Source organism: Salarias fasciatus, chromosome 13 (assembly GCF_902148845.1).
Source record: "Salarias fasciatus chromosome 13, fSalaFa1.1, whole genome shotgun sequence".
In the NCBI taxonomy this organism is placed as follows: domain Eukaryota; kingdom Metazoa; phylum Chordata; class Actinopteri; order Blenniiformes; family Blenniidae; genus Salarias; species Salarias fasciatus.
The window spans coordinates 1,651,892-1,676,144 of NC_043757.1; the positions used below are offsets into that span (position 1 = coordinate 1,651,892).

Genomic DNA, 24,253 nt, shown 5'->3' on the forward strand with positions numbered 1-24,253 from the left:
GAGAGAGCCGTCTGTTTAAAGCAGGGTAAACTAGGGTGAGTGGGCATCGTGTGTGTGTGTGTGTGTGTGTGTGGTGTGTGTGTGTGTGTGTGTGTGTGTGTGTGTGTGTGTGTGTGTGTGTGTGTGTGTGTGTGTGAGTGAGTGAGTGAGTGAGTGAGTGAGTGAGTGAGTGAGTGAGTGAGTGAGAGAGACACCATGTGCGCGAATGCTTCTCATTCCACCAGAGACGGTTCTCGGCTGTCCTGTCAGCTTCCTGCCCTCAATCGTCGGCTGAAGCCCTCGAACTTCCCGCGCTTCCCGTTGTCCGGTCCGTTTACTGAAAGTGGAGGCTAAAGTACGAGCAGGTCCTCTTTAAAAAACAGAACACCCCCTCCTCCCCCGGAGCCTGGATGTTCGCTCAGGGGTGGGGGGGTGGGGGGGACATGGAGCCGAGATCCTCCATGATATAAAGGGGCTCAGAGCTCACACCGGTGGATCCAGCTTCCGTGTTCACATCAGCTCCCGGGTGACGACGGTTCAACGCTCCAGGAGTCGGCATCGTGCTGAACCTGTTATAACGACGCGCTGTCGGACCGGAGGCTGTGGATTTCAGGACTGACTCTAAACATTTGCTGGAGACATGAACCTTCCTCGGGTCCCGATCTGGCTGGCATGGCTTCTCTCTCTGTACCTGGGTGAGTCCTCGTCTCTTCGCAAGCATCGGACCGTCAGTTTATCACAGGCTGCCTGTTTGGGATCTAAATCCAAAAATAAAAAACAGTCCACTGCATGCTGAACTTGTCTTGAAGCGCTGATCTGTGGTAAAAGTGAAGCAGTGTGTGGAGTGACCACGATCAGAGTCCAGAGGCCACTTCCTGAAAACACACTTTGCTCAAGAGAAACATCACGAGGGGGAAATCTGAGCCAAACCCAACGCCGTGTGTGCAGTGCTCTGTTCAGCGCCAGAAATGTTCATCTGTGTTTCCCTGAGAGTCGAACAAAGAGAGCCTCGGTGGCGTGAACACTTCTAACCTGTAGGATAAGAAAGCGCCACTTCGAGCAGCGCTGGTTTTAAAGTAATCTGGTGACCATAAAGCAAAAACATTCAGTTCTTCAGTTCAATCAATTCATCAGATCTGCGAGCGATCTGTCAATTCTCTGCACAAAGTGCAACGAGTTTCAATTTCCACAGTTTAAAAGCTGTTGTGTTCTGTGGATGCCGTTTCCAGCCATGTTGGTGCTGGTCCTTCAGATGTGCTCTTAGAAACGCAGCTCGGCGTTGTTCGCATTCCTCGCAGCATTTATACTGAACGTACTCGCTGCAGCTGATGCTCACCCAGAGCGACTCACGATTACAAGTGAGAACTTAGTGTCTTTGATCAAGGGCATTCTTGTCAATTCCCGCTTCCCTTGAAGGGAGGAAGACCTGACCTTTCAGATGCAGTTTCAAAAACAACTTCAAAAAATGAAGCGCCTGATAGATTCCACCCTAATTCCATTCTTGAGCTCCAGTCAGGAGATTTCTGCGTCACTTATGCAGATCAAGATCTGCTTCGGCTCCGAACACTGATCCCAACAACAAAATTAACTTCCTACATGGTGCAGAGTGTTCAAAGACTGTAATTACACACAGAATAAGGCTGGTTTATCTGCTCAGCACTGAGAAGGAAATGAAAAGGCTCAAATCAGCGAGGCATCTACTTAACATCTAACTGCCTGATCCACTGCTGTGAAGCGGCGTGGCTTTTTGGCAGTGACTCAAACTGGAGAAAGATTAGACGCCAACATAACTGAGAAAACTCATACGGGCAGAAAATTCCACTCAAGAATTAAAACATCTCTTGCCAAAGAGCATGTTCAGAGAGAAAACTCCACTATGTATTAAATGAAGTCAGACTGCTTAAAAAAACTTCCATGCTACAGATCAGTGTCTGTTTACATCTTGGTGATAACATGAGACCGCAGTAGGCAAACCAAAACGAGATCAAACATGACCATCTGTACCTGGACAATCAGTCTGAATTGAGCCGACAAGGAAAGACCGGGGAAGACCAGACCCCAGGCCGAGACACGACCACACCCGACCAGAACAGAGAAGGGAAGGCAGAGCCCTCGGTTCGCCGCTGAACTGACCGACTCACTGCAGAAGCGCCTCACAGATGCACAGCTGCAGTCAGGGAGGCCAAATGCGAGTTCTGCCTTTCCCGAACCACCGCCAACCTAAATGACCCCGGGAGATTCTGGCAGACAATAAAATGTCTCTCAGCCAATACCTGCTATCCAGACCGGCCTGCCAGCTTAGTAGTGGACTCCACTTCTGTATCAGACAAGTCAGAGATGCTAAATTACTTGGACACGCGCTACACAGCCTCCAGCACCCTGTTTGAGTCTACATGCTCCGATAATCCACCATCCCTCTTCTAAGGCTGCTGACTCAGTGAACCACAGCTTTTCATGTCTAACGTCGGGGGGATGTCAGACCAGGCTGTCGGCTGGTTCTCCAGCAGTGTGTTCCGCCAAATGGTCTTTATTCAGAGTTTAACACTGTAAATGGTGTACCGCAGGGTTCTGTTGTAGGGCCCACTCTTTTTACCGTTTATATGAACGACGTGGGGCATAACGTTAATGCTTCCGTCCATCTTTATGCTGACGACAGTCTGTCATGCAGCATCAGCTGTTCAGGAGCAACTGCTGGATCCAAGGCTACTTTTAAACACAGGAAAGACTAAATGAATGCTGTTTTCCAACAAAAAGACAGTGCCTGCCTCTGTCCTGTGTTTTCTTTCTTCCTGGAGAGACTCTGATTGAGTATATCACCACCTATAAATACTTGGGTGTGACAATCGACGACAGTCTTTATTTTAAAAGTCACATTGAGTAATTAATGAGAGAGCTGAAGCTGGGTTTCTTCTTCAGAAACGGAGCCTGTTTTCCTTTTAATGCCAGTGTAACCGGCTGGTTAATGGTGAAGCCTCACAGCTGTGGCAGGAACCAATGACCAGCTGGGCTGTGTTGTGGGAGGGGATGAATTTGGTGCGGACGCGCTTCCATCTCCTTGGCACCTCTGGGTTGGAGCAGGTATGTGGCAGCATGCACGTCCACTGGCTTGGCGTTGGCATGGATCAATATTTTCAGGTTTTTTTGCTCTTTAAATCCCAGCGAGCAGGTCGGCGTGGCGGCTTGAGGGGTCGGGACAGCCGAGTTGCCTCTGTTGCCTTGTTCTGTCTTCTGTTTTGTTGGTTTTCTTCCTTGCTGTGTTTTCTTTACTCTGCCCCAGCTGTGTCAGTTTTGGATGCGTTAGTTGGTTGGGTTGTTTGTTGATTTCACTTTGCTTTTTGTTGGTTGTTTGGGGTTTGTGTGTTTGCTTTCAGGAAGTACCAGCCAAGGCTCAGCAACAGACTGAGGGGGGCTGCTTTGCTCGGGCATGTTTTAACAAGTTGTGTGTTTTTCTCCCACCGTATTTATTCGTTAGGTGGCGAATCTCGTCTTTTTCTTTGTGTCCACTGACTCAATAAAGTATGTAATTTTATTTCTCTACATAACCGCCTCAGTTTCCATCTTTGAGCTGTTCTTAATTCACCCTCGGTTACACCAGGAAACATTGTCGCGGCCACAGTCTTGCCACTCCTGGATTATGGTGGTGTGTTTATGACTGTCTCTGCTCATTCCTCACATCACCTGGATCCTGTGGATCATGGCGTCCTGAGATTCACACCTGTATAAATACAGGTTAAAAAAAATTAAAAGAAATATTCAACTGTACCTCTATTTTTAAATCTCTGACATGCAGAGGTGTGGACTCCAGTCACATGACTTGGACTCGAGTCATGAATTTGATGACTTTCAACTACCTGAAATTTTTTTTGAAAGACTTGCAACTTGACTTGGACTTGAGCCCTTTGATTGGTAACAACTTGCTTTCAATCAGACAGATAAAAAAAAGTATGTTAATCAACGCTCGCGCTCTCTCTTGGAGAAGGTGTATGTGGCATGCGTGAAAAAAAGTTTCATTACACTGTAAAATGGCCCTGAAAGCAGCTGAAGTCTTTGTTTGGAATTATTGACCTGCCGGTTTATTCTCATTCAACAGTGAGTTACATGTAACTAGACCAGACTTTATTCCGCTCAGTCCCTCGCGATGATTCAATATTCCAAGATGGCGGCCTGTGGCAAACGTTTGACCCTTCCGGAGACAATTTACCAGGAGCCTCAGAGGAGACGGACATCATGAAAAGAGTGGATGGATTGAAGCATAACTATGCAGACATTTTTAAAGCTGTAGCATCAAAGTTAAGAAAGAGAAAATCCACATAAACTCAAAGCTAATAGATGCAATTTGGAATTACTTAAAGGTCTAATACACAATTTTCTCGAAAAGACAAAGCCCCACGTCTGTTACTCACTTTTTGAACAACGCCATGCGCCAGACCATCCGCCCGGCTCTCCTGCTTCTCCCAGGAAACGCGGAAGTGTACGAGCGCGATCTCCTCTTCTCCGGCGTGCACGGCTCTGTTTACAGTTTCTGCGATCCGCCTCGCTCATAAATAAAGCTTTTTTTTCCGAAACAGTTACAGTTTCATTATGTCAGACTCGCCATCGGTAAGTACTAGCTCAGAAGCTCACCGGCTACATAAACACTCTGAATGCGCAAAAGGGAGAAGCTGATTGGGGGCAAGCACGTAGAACCGCCTTACGAAAGCAGCTCGTCAGAATGATTGACAAACGGACCCACCAATTATTAAGGTGATCCACCCGGAAATCAAAATCATGTATTATACCTTTAACTCCGTCAAAGCAGCACACTGTTCTCTAAAGGAGTGGCAGGGTTTACTGTTAGCCACCGACGCAACAAATGAAGCCCGTTCTCCAGAGAGCGCCAATACTCGACAGCAGGCCAAACAGATGGTGGCGTTTGAGGACAAGGGGCCTCCTGTTCCAGTTCACCGTGACGGCGCCGCTCAGTGACTTTCCCACAGCGGAGTGTGCGCCTCAGTCTTTTCTCTCACGGGGGAAACAACAGGTTTGTTTCCTCACGTCAAACTCTCATTTCTCTGCTCGTTGGTGTCGGACGCCAGGCTGGACATGGAGCCCTGACTGACGGCTCCAAGTGGCGTCTCCGTCCCGTCTCCTCGCTGCTATTTTTGTCAGTGTCCAGATCAAAGTATGCTGGCGGAACAGATGATGGCGAAGGGTGGAGATAATGGCCGACCGCCAGAGAAAGAGGAGTGAAGCTCTGAAGTGTTGGCTGTGAACCACGCCACGCTCCCTCGTCTGGTTCACAGTCCGTCACATGAAAAACACACATTTTGGACGGTGTCTTGTCTCATGAATGTGGAAATAACTGAAGTCTGCCACACGCCGTTATCTGACCATCTACCAGTTGTATTCTCACTGCCTGTGTTTTCCACCACGGATTCTGGGCCGCTCGCCGTATCCGTGGTTTTAACTCAGTAACTCCTCTGCAGTTTTCTGCTGCTTGGGAAAACTTTGGGGACCTTGATGTGAATGCCGGTGTGAAATCATCCGACGCTCTCTGTACTGAGAACTTAGACTCCACTGCACCGATGACTCCCACGACGGCGGACTGGCGGCTTACAAGCAGCGAGGCGGTGGCCGTTAGGCAGCAGGACGGCAGCATGGCTACACCGGTAGTGAACCCGTACACCAGAGACCAGAGGCGTGTGCCCCGAGTACCGGTGTAGGACAGTGAGGCCGTGCCGTCGGCCCAAAATGAGCCGTCCGGCTCACTGAATCGTATAAGATCGTCGCTGATCTGAGGGAGGACACCCGCTGGCTGCCGGAGGAGCTCAGGGGAGACAGACTGACGAAGACCCAGGCGGTCGCGGTGGAGCAATCTCTGGTCATCTCGTCATTCGTGGCCGCCGCGGCTCCAGCACCCTGGGCTCCCTCCTGAACTACACCGGACCCCCAGCGCTAATGGGCAGAGGCACTCCGGGAGCCACAACGGCCCCAGAAAGAACCAGGACCACCGATCCAGCGACACCGCTGCGCCAGCAGAGCGCTCCCCGGCCCTGGACACCCATGTCGCCGGCCCCGCCCCCGACTCATCCTCTCTTTTGACCCATGTCGCTTCTCGTTGGGGTAACGGTAGAATCACTAAGCATCAGGAATATTCACTTTAATGCCACAACGTGGTGTATTCCTGGTGCTACTGTCCCCATGATCCTCCACAGACTCCCACAGCTCCTGCAGTCCGTCCCCTCTACTGTCCACCGGCCCATCGTCCACGTCGGCACTAACGACGCGGCCCGGCGACAGGCAGATCTTACCTAAAAAAAGCCGCCCATAGTTTAATCTCACAGGCCCTGGATTATCGGAACTCCTTGCATGTCGGCACGGACCGGCCTGAAGTGAACCGCCTGCAGCTGGTCCAGAATGCCGCCGCTCGTCTCCGAACTGGAACAAAGAAACAGGAGAACGCAGCGCCGGCGCTTTCCTCAGGTTCAGGACAGACTTTCAGATTCTGCTGTTTCCAAGTCGCTGTACGATCCGGCCCCAGATTATTTATCAGACCATGTCCTGAGCCCTGAGGTCAGCTGGCCCTTGACATTCCTCGATCCCTCTTAAAAACCAGGTGAGATGAAGCCTTTATGGTTGCGACTCCCAGACTGTGGAGTAATTTGCCCCTCTCGGTATGGACTGGATAGACTGGATGCTTCAAATCACGGCTGTAAACTGAAAACCTTCGCCTGAGCAGAGCCTCCTCTGGACAGTACGCTCCTTTTTACTTGGTTGTTCTTTTACCGCTTTATTCTAGTGCTGTGAAGCACCTTGGCCAGCTGGAGGCCTTTTAAACGTGTTATAGGAGTAAAACCGACATTGATATTAAGATCTGAAAGGTGAGCCTGGGTTCAGGCTGCATGCGGCTCGCCAGCAGATTCCCAAAATAACACCCAGTAGGCGGCGACTTGGCCGGCGGGTCACATTAGTGGAAGTCCGATTATTCAAACCCGGGTGACGCAGTCCTCCCATCAAAGCCGAGTCATGGCACCGTGCCGTTACCGGCAGCTGGCGCACAAGGACACAAACCTGTTGGATGCTGTGAACACACTGACGGAGAGGAGAACCAATGTTCATGTCCATCGATTAACACAGACGGTGGGACAGGCGCTGGCGGTTTGGCTGGCCTGGTTTTATAATATAAAATATAAAATAATATAAAAACTTTTTTTCAGCTATTCTAAAGACACGGCCTGCTTAACAGACTTAGACACGCTGTGAAAACTTCAGCACCGCAAGGCGTTAAATGCAGGTTAAGTGTTGTGAGCCTCAGGCGATGGGTGGATTTCCAGATCGCCGGCGGCTCACCGGTACAGGCTCGATTGAGACGCGTCAACAGGAGGCTTTTCACCCATGTGAGATCTCAGTCACTCCACCGCTGCTGCTCTTCATCTGTCTGCAACTGGTCCGTCCGATAATCCTATGATTGAGCTGGCCGTGCGCCACGGCGCCAACGGCGCCGTGTTTTCCTGAGCGGCTCTGCCAGGTGGCGGCTGTGGAGCCACAGCGGCGCCCGGGATGCCAGGATCAGTCGAGTCACGACGACGTCGATCAGAATCGTCTGACTAATTTAATAATTGACGTCAGGGTTTTTTTGTCCCTTTTCAAACTGTCGCTGCACCTTCATGTGTATAAATATGCATAAATGTATACATGCTGCGCATCGTTCTGCGCTGTGAAGAGTGTGAAAATATATGTTACATATGTATAATTTACTGTATATACGTTTTTCTTTTTGATAATTTGCCTCTGACAACATTATGTTCACTTGTATCTAAAAGAAAAAAATAAAAAGCAGCTCCGTGGAAAAGTAATCCAGCTATTCCAAAAAATGCAACAAAGCTATAATCCCTCAGGCTCAGATCCCACCGGCAAACACTCCACAGCTGTTACCTGATAGCAGCAGTAAACAGCCTGACTGCCGGCCTGCCCTTCCCGTGACTCCATGCAGCAGTGACGTCAGACTTCCCATCTCCATACCGTTGTGAGCACAAAATGCGCTTCTGATTCTTATATGAGCGAGACGAAAGCTTAATTTTTTGTGCATAATTTATTTGTATTTTCTGGAGCCTCCCTCATTTGATTTTGTAGCACAATGCAATACTCTGAAGTATCTGTGTGTTATTTTAAAACAGAAAAAAAAAACGGATGGATGGAAGAATGTATGGACTTGCAAAGACAGCAGCTTGGTTCAGTCTGCTCTGCTGCAGAAACCTCACTGCAGCATCAGCATTTTATTATTCATACTTGAAGACAGTGTTACAATGAGATGAACTGAAACCAGGTCAAGCGATTCTACATGATTAATTCCCAAACGTTCAAACCATTTAATCAAAAATCAATCTGAACGGACACCGATGCCCAAAAAGCTCTGAGATTCCCAGATCTGCTTGATGTATTATCGTTTACAAATGATCACCAACGTTTGACTGTAGGGATGTGCCAATTTACGATATAATCGCGATTTACGATATTGGACAGCCGAGATTATCATATCACGTCATTTACAAGATATCGTCTGTTTCATCTGGAGACAAGCCCGTTACCGAAACAGCTACTGATCTTACCCAAGGTGTCAAAGCCTCTGCAGCAAAATGTACTGCAAACCACCACAAAAGTCCCAGATCCATAGAAAACCACTAAAGTAAGTAATTTTATGCCAGGATGATTAAAACGAGGCATTAACGCGTTCGGCCCGACAGACACTGTACCGCCCCCCTCAGCGCACATCCCGACACAAAACGCAACAGAACCAGAGATCCGTGTGCTCCATCCCAACACTGGGCCTCGCGTGAAACTAGAAAACCTGCTGTTTAAGAGACACCAGGCAGAATCTTCTCTGAGCCGACCGCCTCCCGTCAGCGGCAAAACAAACCCAAAACCCATCTTTACATTTCACAGCCAGCGCCTCAGATTGCACGTTTCTCACACACTTCTTCGCCAAATCTCAAAGCTATTCACACCAAACACAACATGTTTTATTTCCTTACCGTTCTGTGGTCATTTTCCATCTATCCACGCTCTCCTCTGACCAAAACTAACTTCATAATCCTCTGCAGTAGTGACAACGCGTCACGCGCCTGAATGTTATTGTCGCCATCTTGTGGGCTTGTCGTTAATCTTGGGAGTTTAAATAAAGTTCGCGTCTGGTGAGCGTTCATACGATATGATACACGTGACTGAGGCATCATCCAGCTGGGACACATCTTTTAGCGTAACCGCACGAGCGCCGCCGCCATCTTGGTTCTAAAAGACGCAGCAGTGCGCACTGCAGAGCGAGACACACGCGACACACACAATCAGTGATTGTTTCTGTGATATTTGGCAATTTTTTATTCTGAAACGTGCACATTTATCTTCATTGTGCGTTTCTACAGCTTATTGCACATTGTTTTTGTTTTTTTCTTCATGTGTTTACATGTTGCAAAGGGGAATTTTTTTGTTTTCCCTGTCATATAATTGGCTATTTTTGTATTGATTTTATTATTATAAATATATTTCAGTTGGAAACTAAATGCTATGGCTCAGTCATTTATTAAAAAAAGTATTTTATACTGTGCACAATACTGTGCAAAATTATAAGTTTCTGCACAAAAACTGTGCAGAAATGTATGATATAGTGGCTAAATATCAGAGCCAAAGGCTGCATTGCATACAGACTCCTGTAGTGGAAATTAAAAGTATTTTAAAGTCAGATTCCTTTCAAATAAGTTATAAACCTACTTAGTATAGTTTGGCATAGGTTGGTCTCCAAATGGCCAAATGAAGGGTTCTCCTGGTTCTATCCAAACTAAACACTATAACATCTGTGTGCTTTATGCTGATCTCATAAAACCTGGTCCAGTTGTAGTCCAGGAGCTGCTGAATGCAGTCAGCGGCAGCTTCATGGCTGCTTCATTGTTATCATGGTGTTTTTCAGTATGGAATCTGGAAAAAAAAACAGGCGAGGGTAAAAGTTTCATTTTTTCCCTCTACTTTATCAAAATGTGCTCAGGCGTGTTAAAATGCACAGTGTTGTTGACAGATGTTGATGGATTTCACAGTGTTTTTGAGCATTTTCAATAGTATTAAAAGCAACGCGCCAAATATCGTGATAATATCGTGAATCGTGATATTTTGGGCCACCAATATCGTGATATCAAATTTTCATATCGGCACATGCCTATTTGACTGTTCATGTTTCTTCAGAAGACAGCATCTCGACAATGAACCACGAGAATGATCAAACAAAACGTCACAACACTCCAAACCCGAAAGAGCCAGTCTGACCCCAAACAGACTGACTGCTGATGGAACATACGGCTGGACTTCACCGACACTTTGACTCAACATCTGGACTTTGGGCTTTTTTCACACCCGTTGCTCAAGAGCCAGGGGCAGTGAGGTGAACCACCCTGCAGTTCCCATTTGCCCGGGGTTCTGCGAGGGAACTCAATGCCCAGAAGGCGGACAGCTAATCTTCAACCAACCATTAACCAAAAAGACCATTCTCCATGTAAGAGCCACACGGGTGCCGATCTAATTCACTCTGGTTTTATCTGGAGATGACCAGCGTTTCGTTTAAATCTTAATCACAGCCAATAGTGTCGTTTTACCAACAATACAATAAGTAGCATTAAAAAATGTTTTTAAAACGTAACTGCAGCCGTGAATGTATGCAACAGGGTCGATTATACAGCTGTTTATGTGTATGTATTTGGAATATGTACATTAGTTTTTTTTATTAATAATTACACAGAATCTGTATCTGGTCGTTCAGTTAATGCCCGACTGTTTGTACCTCCTAGTCAGCAAGTGGAACTTTGGTTTGGGTGCCATAATGTGTGTAACACTGGCCTTTATAAGAACCGTTCTCGCGCCAATCCTCTCCCTTTCGTCTCATTTCTGCGGGAGAGGGGCATGTGTTTTGGCGACTGCTGACGGAAGGATTTTGTTTTTCTGCTGTGTGTCAGAGCCCGAACATAAATGTAGCGCTCCTCTAAAAAGATGCACGCCTGATTCATCATTAACACAACGCAGAGACAGATCTACACAAATACAACTGGATCCTAAATGTGTGAGACGTTGACAGACAATACGTTAAATCATGTCTTTAAACACACATCAACATGAGTGTGAAATGTTTAAACTAAAGGAACAATAGAGGCAGAGGACATTATGTCTCACAGGAGCTCTCGACCTGCCCCTCTTCGTTTCCTGAACACAAAGAGGACACGCCCCCACCGCTGCTGAGCCAATCACAAGCCTGCGTGCTCCGTTACAGTTCATTTAAGCGATCCCGGTGTCAGTTTAGAATCCGGCGGCCCTCCGCTGTTCAAGGATCGTTCACAATTTCGGATTTCCAGAACACACCGTTCAACAGTCTGTCCAGTCAAAACGATCAAACTTCCAGGATCGTGTAAAATACCATTTACCAATATTCTATTCAAAACATTCAACATAACTTTACTATTGGAAAACTACTCAATTTGAGAGGAAAAGGAGATTTCGTGTGATCTGAATTTCAAACATTCATTGAAGTTTTGTGTCTGAATGAGGAATCAGACTTTGGACCAACCTTGATATTCAACAAAAACACACTAAAAGATGTCCTTTGGCTACAAACTCAAGAGCCACGACCGGAAAAAATGGACAAAATGGTGGCCCATAGGTTAAATAGACTCCAAGGACTGACGGACGCTGGACGTCAGCGCAGTCTTTGATTTAGTCGATCATAAACTTCTACGGGGGAAACTAGAAATTCACCACTTAAAATCAGCTAGAGGATTCCTTTTGTCACTGCTTGGTTGGCAGAACTGATGGTATATAAAAGATGGATGAAACTTAGATGGCATCCCTCATAGCATTCTCAATGGCTGTACATAAAAGATGGGCGGAGCCAACGTGGCGTCCCCCATCGCATTTTGAAATCCCGTTTTGCGGACTTAAACAGGATGCCTCCATACTGAGCATTTGAAACTGGATGTAAATGTGATGACAGGGCGATTTATGCAAAACTTGAACTCATAAAATCAATTCAGATGATTTAAGTGAAACAGAGTCTGGTTCAAACGAGTCGGCTGTACAAACTAGTGAGAGACCAGAACATGTTCTGAAACCAGGTGTTCATTAGCACTCTGAAATTCAGCATTTCTGAATGGGCTCCAATGAGACCTGGCCATCATCGCCCCCTGCTGGAATTTCACTTGGCTTCACTTTGAAACCTGGATCTGACACAAACTGCTTGGCCTGTTCTCTAAACTACAGCGAACCTGGAACAGACACGGGTTGAATACTAGACAAGCCTCTCATGCCACGTTTTCATTTACCAGGAATTATTGTAATGGACGACATTTACATTCAGAGCCATCCCACACTGCAATACGAATTTCCCCCAGAACTACTGATATCCAAAAGGTACCTACAGAAATCCAAAACCAATGACTTGATGCTACATTAGCTTTGAAGTACATTATTGCCAGGTCCCTCTTGAAAAAGAGACTTTGTTTCTCAATGACGCTAAATAAACGACATAATAAACTGAATTATTTAAAACTTCCTGTCAGAGCTGAATGTCGGTTGTTAAACCGTTCATTGTAAACATGAATGTAAGCTTTTATTCTGACGGCCAACAGGAAGAAGTGTCTATTTCTGAAGACTAATGGGGGAAGACCCCAAACAGGGAAGACCGAGGACGAGCTAATTCCAAATACAACGAGAACAGGTTTCAGGTTAAAGAAGAGAAACGTCGAACACACCACGTCGTGCCGGGCACGCGTTGCCACAAAACTGTCAGTATGAGAAATTTAAATCTGTAAATCCATGAACAGGAAAAAGATTTTGAAACACCGCAAGTCAAAAAGTCCCGATGGAGGATGAAGGTGTTCTGTGTGTGTGTGTGTGTGTGTGTGTGTGTGTGTGTGTGTGTGTGTGTGTGTGTGTGTGTGTGTGTGTTGCTTCAGGCTCGGCGATCTGCTCGGAGGATGAGACCAGGCTGCTCAGCCACCTGTTCACCGGCTACGACAAGGTGGTGCGGCCCGTGAACCACCACCAGGACGTGGTGACCATCACCCTGGGCCTGCAGCTCATCCAGCTCATCAGCGTGGTGAGGGAACCGCGAGTTCCGCCGTCTGAACGCAGCCACGACGGCCAAGAAAGACGAGTCGCTGGTGAACTCAGGCCGACTCACACGAAGGGATGCAGTCGAAATAAACCTCAAAATTAACCTTCACGATCCGTCAAAACCAGACATGAGGGAATCGAACCGAGTTAGGAGACATGACCGCCACATTCTCCAGATCCACACAACCCAGGACCGAACCAGATTAGAAAATCTGGGATTCCTCAAGTAGTTTAAGTAAGAAACCAAACCTCAGCGACGACACAGGAAACCTCCACATCCAGGAGCGTGAAACCATGGAAAATACTCTTTAAGGAGGCGGCGGCGCGGCGGCCGCCAAACAGCAGCAAGCATAGAAAAAACGCTCAGCTCTTACCTTCCGGCGCTCTCTGGCGGGGTTTCCTGCCGACTGTCTCCGGATGGCGAGTGAAGGTCGGCGGCTCGACGGTCGGTCCTGCTGGGAGGCTGGAACTCAGAACACCCGTCACAGGGGTGTCAAACTCGGGGGCCGAAACAGCGGCTGCAGCGGCCTCACCTCAGTGTGGCGCTGTGATCGCTATCCAAGAACATCACCTCAGAAATGTTTGAATTTCTTCTGTTTTGCTTGTTATGCAGGCCGGACTGGAGCCTCCTGCGGGCTGGTTTTGGCCCACGGCCCTTATGTTTGACACCCCTGCGACATCTTCTCACGTAGGAAAGTGGGACAGCCGGGGGAGCATTTTCCATGATTTCACTGCTCTTGTCGTTTCCTCTTCAACACACAAACCGAGAAAACCAAGAGGAGCGTCTCAGACACTCGTCTCTCCACGACACCACAAACGGCTCAAACCCTCAGAAATCCACTTCCTCAGCCTGAGCTCTGCGGCGGCACGGCGGCCGTCAAACAACCAACACCAGCAGGATGAGGAAAAAAACCAGCGGCCTTATCTTTGATGCTCTTCACTCCTCCAGGCCAGCAGGGGAGCTGCAGACCTGCTTCTCCTCGCGGCGCCGTCCACGCTCCTCGCTTCAGCGCTCGGCGTCCGACTGTACAACACAAGAAACGCACAACATTACAAAGGCCTGAGCATTAAAGTGCAGAGAGCCGTGAACTTCAAGACGTTCCTCCCGCCACAAACACTTAACGTTCTCTGGTTCCTGATGAGGAAAAAAAACATCAAAAAGCCGACACACTGAACTCAGACTGACGACAGAAGGTGAATTTAACTTTAATGCTTGTTACATTTGAAAGGGAGACACAGGTGAAAGTTAAGAATGGAGGTAAGAAGACAGCAGAACACCTTCATAGAATCGTCACCAGCTGTGAAATATACTACACACCAGAATGAAGATTAATCTTCAAATACTGTAAAAATATTAAGACAGATTCTACAAAAACGTCGCACACCGTCACCAGTGTTCTCTGCAGCGTTATAGAAACCATGACAACCTTTACTGATGTCCTGCTGACAAGCGTTGTGTGAAGCTGGCCTGTTTCCAGGTCTGAACGGTTCACTGGATTCTGTCTATAGTGAGGATTCAGTTTCACTACACTGCACGGCGGCTGAGAAACACTTTAATTAAAACCCTGAAATAGAGCTGGGAGATATATCGAATTAATTCGATTAACTCGATTTTATGTTTTCAGTCGATGTGAAAAAAAACTTAATTTCAACATTGAGTTTAATGTTTTCTGTCCCTCCGCCATTTTTACCAGACGCGTGTAATACACACAGTCGCCACACCAGCAGGACTGGCGCTGCAGCACAGACTACTGTCAGTACAGCGCTGTAGCACTTCACAGGAAAAAAGAGAAAAAAAAGCTTCTATTGGGAGGTGGCTTTTATCATAGAATAAAGAGTAGACCCCGCTTGGGGCGCTGCGCAGCGACAAATATGGCCGCCATCTTGGTCCGGTCGAGAGCGCAGACGCTCCAGTCATTCGTACAGGGATTCAGCCGGAGCACTGTGCGTGACACCTGGGTGTCGGACGGTAGCGAGCAGCGCTCAAGGAAAAACTTTTCACAGATAGGATTATACGTTTTTTTCAACATTACCCCTGACTGTAGAGTCGTTTGCAAACAGCTGCTTAATCACAATTATAGAAACTTTTAAAAACAGATTTGCATTAACTTGAAAAACGAGAACCGAGAGGTTATAAGAAGTCTTCAGGAATAAAAGAAAAAGAAAAAGAAAAAGGAAGAAAGTGAGTTATTTCTTAAGATTATTTTGTGGTGATCCGTTTCATTTTGCAGATTTCCTGAAGACAGAAGTGTGAGATCACTCTGAGGAGGGAGAAATTCACAGCAAGAGACTCATCTGTGCTGTAGTGAGGCTGCAGAGGGCAGGATTTCCACAGGACAGGCTGTCCGCCTTAGAGATGGCTTATTCCATCCATCTTTTTTTTTGCACATATAGTCAAAACAATATGACTGTGTGCATGGGAAAGGAAAAAAAAGCCAAAAGGCTTGTACAAATGTCGCTCCTGCACAAACTCAAAGTGAAAAAAAAAATAAATGACCGTGGAAAAGTCATACATATGACTTAAAATCCATCACAGAAATAGAAAAAGAGAAAAGAAAAAACAGAAATCCTACAAAATATAAACAAAGAATAAACAAAAAGACAATCTAAAGCAATTCCCAGGTATCTCCTGTGTCTGTCATTGTGTCTGATCAGGTCAGCTACTGCAAAATTAAATTGTTCTTTCAGTTGCTTTTGTCGTTGAACACAGACGAAGCAGGGACAGGCACATTAATATCTATATGATCCCCCATTGGTGAAGAGAAATAACTGATTCCAGCGTTCACAATGATCATGAGAGAATTCGTCCAAACAGATGATCGCCCACCCCCCCAAAAACAAAAAGACAAAAAATGAGTACAATAAAGAAAAAAACAACAAACAGAAGGCAATGGAAAAACAAGCAAAAGACAACATGGAAAACAGCTTTAAGTGTGTTCTAAGTCCAAGTTTAAAGACCTCCTCCAAAGAGTAGGAGCTTCACAATAAGGCTGTTAGCGTTGTTGAAGGGAAATATTCTATTGATTACAGGACATAAATTACTTATCATTGCGATTCTCTCCCTCTCTCTCTCCATCTATCCAGGTATCTGTTTGTCTTTGTCTTATCTTCATTTTAAAAGACAGCCTTCTTTTATTTGACATTATGTAACATTATGGCGTGTATGTAAACAGATAAATCAGGGTTTCCGTTACCCGGTAATTATCGGACTTTGACCGATAAAATCTGCCGAAGTCCGACATATTTTAACACCACCAGTCCAAATGTCCCGGTGAAAAATATTCCCTCCAAGCTCAATTTATAGTTGAATGTTCCTTCAAGCAAAAATTGAATTCAACTGGCAATTTCCACGTCATTTTATTAAAAAAAGAAAACAATAAAACCCCGAATTTCATCTTCTATGAATAAGCCTCGTCTTTGTGGGAAAAAACTTTTTTTTTTTCCAGGCGGAACTGAACTTGCATGTGTTTCATTACTCCGACAAAGCGCGCAGTACAACAACTATGTAAGACACATGGAAACAGGCGAAACTTAAAGACTTTTTTAATAAACAAAATAGTTCAGAGGAGAAAGGGTCAGAGCTGTAGAGCCAGATGTCATAGTCGCTGTCCAGGTGCAGATCCTGACCGTCATTACTGGGAGCTGTCCGCGGGACGCCGCTGTTTGACTCCTCATTTCTCTTTGACGCTCAGTGCACGGTGTTACAATCAGTTTTTGCAAACACAACTTTACTTTGAAGACAGAAAAAATGTTTATACGACCACATTATGTTTTTAAATGGCTTTGTCACGTAGAGCGACAAAGTTTACATCGATTGAACATACAACCCCACTTAATAACAGGAATAGATTGTTTTTTACAGGCTTGCTTTGCAGGTGAGTAGACTTTATATATATGTCCTGATCTTTGGGCATATCTTAGAATAAATTCCCCTACCAATCCATTTTACAGGCGAGGGCGGCGCCTTATGAAAAGTCCCCCCCCCCCCCCCCCCCCCCCCCCCCCCCAATAATATTTGACCGGGAAATCAAGCGCGTGTCTGGTAAATTGAAAACCTGCCGGTCACGTTGTCCGGTGCCATTTTTTTTAGAGCGGAAACCCTGACAAATATATAAAATTTCAACAATATAATTAAAAAAACTACAGCTCTGCCAGCATCTTTAAATCATTATTTATTCATTTTAAGTATTTGAAAACGCCTAAAATTGTGGCCTCTATCATACCTCTTTGAATGATGATTGCAGATTAAAAAAAATATGCTTAGTATTGATCGAGCTATGATTCGTTCAAACAGTGATGCAGAGTGAGGTGGACGACCGGACCAAGATGGCGCCGCATTTCTCAACAGCGCCCGGCCGATGCGGGGTCTGCTCTTTATTATGTCTCTGGCTTTAATGAGCTTTCTTCAAAGACGCACCTGGTCATTTAAGGAGATGGGTTTTTAATGGAATACAGGTCATTATTAGAGGATTTACTGTATGATAAAAATGAAAAGGAGACTTAAATCGCGTATTTTGTCTGTGCTTAAATTTGATCTGTGTGGGATTTTTTATAAATTGTTTATTTTTTCTCCAGTTTTCCTTTTCTTTATTTCAAAGCAATACCCATGCAAGTGTTTTTTGATAAAATTACCTCAGTAGTAACTATATTGCCTATAGAGTTAAATGCTAACGTTTTGGCATTCAATGAAAGATCCTATTTTTGAAAAATGTCTAATTGTGCTTCTTAACACAGAAAAAAAATCAATCATCAGATTTCAAGCACAAAAAAAAAATCGAACTTTAATATTTTGGCTATATCGCCCAGCCCTCCCCTGAGAGAACAAAACACTGGAGAGGAGAGAAGGAGGCAGCGTTCAAAGAGCTTGGTGGCAGACTACCAGCAGATAGAGATGCGCGAATTGCGGTTGCACCCGCGGAGCCCGCGGATAACCGCGGATCGGGCGGATGACGTGTCGAAAAATCAAGATTTTAATTACATTCGGGCGGGTTGCGGTTGAAGCACTCAAATAAAAAAAGCAGCATTTTAATAGCCAAAACACTATTCTGCGGATGGCGGGCGGGTTCGGTTTTGAAAATTAATAAAAATCTTTGGTGCGGGCGGATGGAGATTTTAAGAAGCGGTTGCGGATGGAAAAATGAGCCATCCGCGCATCTCTACCAGCAGACCGCTCGGCCGGTGTTATGGATTAACTAGTCACTAGCTAACACGGACACCAGTTAATTCGAAACACCGACGTATAATCCGCTTCACTCAGGGCCCTGGTTGTTAGTGTTATTAGTCTGTGGTGCATTACAGTCAAGTTGAGCACACTGTCCACCTCAGGATGTGAAACAGGCGTCTTTATCGTCGTTAACAGGAGTTATTGGCGCCAAACGTACAACCTGTGAACATTGGGTCCGTTTCAGCCCGCTGTTACATCCCCAATGATGGTCCTGAGGTTTGAAACCGAGTCGACCTTGGCACGCTTGCTGAAGCTAAGCTCAGCCCAAAACTCACGCAGCCTCGTCTTTTTGTCTGAAATTCGACAAAATACTGTTTAAAAAAGCCCAAGACGCGGTTTGAATCGACTAAAAGGCTCGTTGCAGAAAGTCTCCTTACCTCCACGAGGCCTCCAAACATTTCTCCTCCTCCCGGTCCAAAGAAATCCACCGCAGTTCCCTCTGAAAAGTGTGAAATCCGTCTTTAAACGGCCGCAGACGAACTTTCGTGATGTTTCATGACCGCCAATGGCGTAGAAACTCACCTCCGCCTTTCACCTCCGTCCGCAGACAAGTGCGAGACTCCGCATCAGAACGGAAGCTGAACGTGTCCAATTTAAAGCTTTTAGCCGGAAGTGGTCAGCGCGCATGCGCGTAGCGGCGGCATTTTCGCGCGTTTGCGATTATTTATTTTATTTTTTTAATTTTTTTAATTTCCAATCCTCCTCAAAAGTAGTGTGTGGAAGAAAACAGCCTGCTTCTTTATCACCAGCTTGTTAATTTTTTTCCCGTAACAGGATGAAGTGAACCAGATTGTGACCAGTAATGTCCGCGTGTTCCAGGTAAACGTGACCACATGACCAACATTCGCCCATTCCCTTTTTTGCATATGAATTTGTGACATTTCTTCACAGAAAAATGCTCCGTTTTTGTAAGAATTATTTAAGAACATACTGAGATGATGAAAAATATTTATGAGAATCAACTTGTGAAATTATTTTAAATCAAGAAGTCATGCTTATGATGATGATGATGATGATGATGATGATGATGATGATGATTATTATTATTATTATTATTATTGTTATTATTATTGTTGTTGTTGTTGTTGTGGTTGTTGTTGTTGCTGTTACACCTGTGCAGTAATCAGCCTGTGAGGTGGATGGCTGATTATGGTAAAGGAAAAGCACTGAGTAACAGAGATTTAGACACATTTCTGAACAATATTAGAGAGAAATTGGCTCTTTATGAACAAAGACAAATTCACCATTGAGTTCAGGTCATGAAAAACGGGAGTAAAAACAAATATGCATTTTCATGTTTTGTTCAGTTTATTACAACACATTTTGAAAACAAGATTTTTTTTCTTTTATTCTACATAAGCTCAAACTTTTCATGTCTTTCTGATTTATTCTATTTCTTATTATTTTCATAATTTTGCTATTGAAATTTAGAATTCAGGATCTGATTATCTGAATATCTGATTAGATTAAATCATCTTCTTTCATTCAATAAGACTTTTTTTTTTTAATTTTGAAACTTTTCAGTTTGAAAAAACAATTTACTTTATGATACTGACTTTTTCTAAATTGCATCTGTTCTCAGGCCTGAGCCAGAGCGTGAATTATAAATTTACCTTTTACTTTGTCTCACAAAACAAAAGTTTGAGCATTAGATGACAGTAAAACCCCCTCAGGTGGACGATAACGGAGAGATGCCCCTTTTTTCTTCCCCCAGCAATGGAATGACGTGAACTTACACTGGAATCCCGATGATTATGGAGGCATCCAGAAGGTCCGAATCAATTCGTCGGACATCTGGAAACCGGACTTCGTGCTTTACAACAAGTAACCACGTCTTACACGTTTCCTCTGCTGCTCACCATTGATGGCATCCCTTGGTTTTTTTAATCATCTGTACAAAATCTTCAGAAGTAAAGAGAAATGTGCCACGTTTATATCTTCAGGATCAATCTTTGTTTTTTTTTTTTATTTCCACACTAGTTTCAAAGAAGAAACGGACGGCTTCCAGATATAACTGTTAGTAATCTAGAAGCTTCTTGAACTTCTCAGCTGATATTTTCTCCCGCTTTTCCTTTGCAGTTTCAGCGTTTGCAGGATTTTTCAGCTCTAAGTAAAGATTTTCAGCTTGATTTTGAAACAGCATGTTTGTCCCTCTTCAATCGTTCCTTTGTGCTTTTGGAGGTCTGCTGTGGGTCGTTGTCTTGCTGGAAGACCATCGACCGTCCACTCAAACCAAGTTATCTGACACTGATTAAACATTCTGCTCTAAAATTATCCTATTTCATGGTTCCTTTGACATGGTCAGTTCTCCTGTACCTGATGCAGAGAAGCAACTCCACAGCATGATGGTTCCTCCACCGTGCTTGACTGCAGGCAGGGTCTTCTGTCCAGCAACGGTGGACCAAGCTCTTTCGCCAAGTTCAGGGGTGCCAGTAATGTTGAGCAGGACTGTGTGTGTCCCTGAAAATTGTTTTTCTGAACTCGATCCAACACCCTGTGCCACATTTTGAATCTAGTGTTTTCTCAACCAAACCTTTTGGAGGGTTTTTTAACAGAGACTTAATGAGAAGCGACAGTCGGGATTCCGTGAAGACCTTCACCTCCTTGCTCTTCCTCGGCAGTGCCGACGGAGAGTTCTCCATCATCCACAACAGCAAGGTGCTGCTGGACCACACCGGCCAGATCACCTGGAACCCTCCGGCCATCTTCAAGAGTTACTGCGAGATCAACGTGCTCCAGTTCCCCTTCGACCTGCAGAACTGCAGCATGAAGCTGGGGATCTGGACCTACCACGGCTGGCTGGCCATCATCAACCAGGTGAGTGTGGAAACCTTCACGCCGTTCGGCCAGACGTTTGGAGGGCTGTCAACTTCCCGTTCTCACAGGAGCACGACCTGACGGATCTCAGCAACTACATGGAGTCCGGTGAGTTCGTGCTGAAGTTCTCCCGCTGCTGGAAACACTGGGTCAAGTACAAATGCTGCGGCGACACGCCCTACCTGGACATCACCTACCACTTCCTCATGGTGCGGCGGCCGCTCTACTTCATCGTCAACGTCATCATTCCCTGCATGCTCTTCTCCTTCCTCACCAGCTTGGTCTTCTACCTGCCCACGGACTCAGGTACCTCAGGATTCTGGAGTCAGGATTCTGGCACACAAGATCACATGCCAAACTACAAAGTTTGGCATGGTGTGTGTTGAATTTTATGGATTTTATTATGAAAATCCATCTTTTCATAAATGGGAAAGACCTACAGCAGCAAACGTGTGTGCGCAGGCGAAAAGATGACCCTGTCCATCTCCGTCCTGCTGTCCCTGACCGTCTTCCTGCTGGTCATCGTGGAGCTCATCCCCTCCACCTCCAGCGCCATTCCCCTCATCGGGAAGTACATGCTCTTCACCATGGTGTTCGTCATCGCTTCCATCATCATCACCGTCGTCGTCATCAACATCCACCACCGCTCGCCCAGCACGCACACCATGGCGCCGTGGATCCGCAAGGTCGGCTCCTCCGCCAAACGCCGCGGTCGACTCGTGAAAGCGGTACCTGTGCCGGCGGTTCTGGTGCAGTCCCAGTGACGGTCCCTCTGCCACACAGGTCTTCATCGACACCATTCCCAACATGATGTTCTTCTCCACCATGAAGCGTCCCGGTCAGGAGGCCCGGCAGAAGATGCTGTTCCCCGCCGACATGGACATCTCCGACATCTCAGGCAAGGACGTGTCTCCGCAGGAACGACGGAGCAGGTTCTTTGTGGACGACAGGCCGATTTTCTGTCTGGAATTCCAATCATCACTGCCATTTACAAAAATCACAAAATAAAAACCTTCAGTCTTATTAAAGGTTTTCATCAAGTGCTGAAATGGATTGATGACAGTTCACTGATATTTATTGATGAGCATAGTTTTTAAAAAGTTCAGGGGACCTCTGAAGGGTGCCAGAAAGCAAAGTTGTTTCCCTGCATGGGTGTCCGTCCAGCAATTTTTGAGAATACAAAACCCTGACCGAGGTCAGAGGGACATCTGGTGACTAACACACAGGCCAAGCTGAAAAAACCCGAGAAAACACAGAAACCCTGCAGAATTCAATCATTCAGTCGATCATACTTTGCTTCTGTCTCGTTCATTGGTTGGTTTTTTTCCTTCTGCAGGTAAACCCACCCCCACCAGGGTCCCCTACGAGCCCCCCATCATTAAAGACCCTGAGGTCCGCAGCGCCATCGAAGGGGTGAAGTACATCGCCGAGACCATGAAGTCTGACGAGGAAATCAACAATGTGAGGACACGTCAGCGAACATCCAGATTATAGAGCATCTTCCTCCTGTAACATCCAGATTCTAGAGATTCCAGATTCCAAAGGAGAATTAAACCACCAGTCTGAATTCTGAACTAAGTTTTCATGGTCATTTTAGAGCAGAATGAGGCTTTTCTTCAGATTTATAGAGGAATAAAAAGTCCAGTCTAAAAATGGACAGACCAGCAGGGCGGGTTTATTCTCCTTTTGAAGCGGAGTTATATGCTAATCCGGCTCGACTTCATTCTGGTCGTGCTGCACATGCTCCGTCGTGATGACGCAATTTCCAAGATGGCGCGTTTCGACTCCTACGGAGACGATTTATTTCACGGCAGTTTAGAAGAATTGGATGCAATGAAATGAGTGGGTCGACGGCCACTTAACAACGCGGACATTTTCAAAGCTGCAGTGTCAAAGTTAATCCAGAAAGAAAGACGAGGAAAACGCTGTTTACTTCCTGGGAGACGTCCACAGCCGTCCCGTCCAATTAGAACTTTTCGCAGCCCCAGCATCAGAGAGGAGGGTTAATTCTTTGTTTTTTTCTCATGTAAACACGATGCTCATGAACACAATTCTGAATGACTTAATTCTGAATAAAAACAATCTGAGCTGAAAACAGCATGTCGACCTCACTCACCCGGGCTGCTGTGCCGGTTCCAGGCGGCGGAGGGAGTGGCAGTTCGTCGCCATGGTGCTGGACCACATCCTGCTCTGCATCTACATGGCCGTGTGCATCATCGGGACGGTGAGCGTCTTCGCCTCCAGGCTGATCGAGCTCAGTGCGCTGTAGAGGCCTGCGATGACCAGCAGAGCGGCGCCACGTCGGCTGTTTCGGCTTGTCCCGGGAATGGTTTTGAAAGGTTGAAGCTCGGTGTTTCTGTGTCTCTGAGTTCAGGCAGACGTTTATTTCCTGTTATTGCTTGGTCTGCCTGACACTCCTTCACTCACTCAACATTCAACGTGTTTTTGCTTTGGAGTATCTTCTTTTTTTTTACTTGAAACGGTTATTTCCATTTGGTTTGATGACGCTGGCTCAGATCCTGGTCCTGGTTCTCCTGGACTTGGTGGTCTGTCCGTTCAAATGTCCTAAACCTGCTGTTGATAACATTTACTGCGTCTTGTTCTCCTCCTGGCTCCGTTGTTTTCAGCGTTTCTGTAAAACGGACGTTTTAAAAACGCTGACATGAAAACCTTTCGGAAGCGTCGGTCACACGACCAACGGTCTGCGGCTCTTAAAGAGACCTGAGTCTCATGACTGCCAGATAACTTCACCCTGGAAGATTTTTTCTCTCTGTTTGGTGAAAAAGGTTATTTCCCACCTTTGATTAAATCTCCAGCTTTGTATTAAATGAATGATATTCTGAGTGGAAATGTCAGGGTTGCACTGCTGCTGCGTGTTTCAACATGAAGCCTGATTTATTTCTGCAGCTGTGATCAAACCAAACCTGAGATCTGTCTTTTGTGTATTTTTTTCAAAAATAAAAATTGATAATGGAAATAAAAATGGAAAGATTTTTCACTTCTTCCCGCACCACATCCAAGGGACAGTGAATTAAAGCGATACTTCAACATTTTGGCAAATTGGCCCATTTAGGGCAATTCCCTCGTCATTTAGAACAGCCTACTTACTGT

General features: G+C 45.8%; 1 protein-coding gene across 2 annotated transcripts; it reads left to right on the top strand.

Annotated features, from left to right (window-relative positions):
- Positions 1-482: 482 nt before the first annotated feature.
- On the top strand, positions 483-24,093 carry LOC115399650 (acetylcholine receptor subunit alpha-like). Of its 2 annotated transcripts, none has more exons than XM_030107163.1 (10): positions 483-674; positions 12,942-13,084; positions 19,100-19,144; positions 20,040-20,149; positions 20,947-21,142; positions 21,211-21,448; positions 21,605-21,828; positions 21,926-22,040; positions 22,479-22,603; positions 23,282-24,093. In XM_030107163.1, the coding sequence occupies exons 1-10, from the start codon at positions 620-622 to the stop codon at positions 23,552-23,554; spliced, it is 1,524 nt and encodes a 507-aa protein (XP_029963023.1). In that variant the 5' UTR covers positions 483-619; the 3' UTR covers positions 23,555-24,093. The 2 variants fall into 2 exon arrangements, with proteins under 2 accessions (XP_029963023.1, XP_029963025.1); XM_030107165.1 differs by having other exon boundaries at positions 22,479-22,617; positions 23,291-23,411.
- Positions 24,094-24,253: the final 160 nt, after the last annotated feature.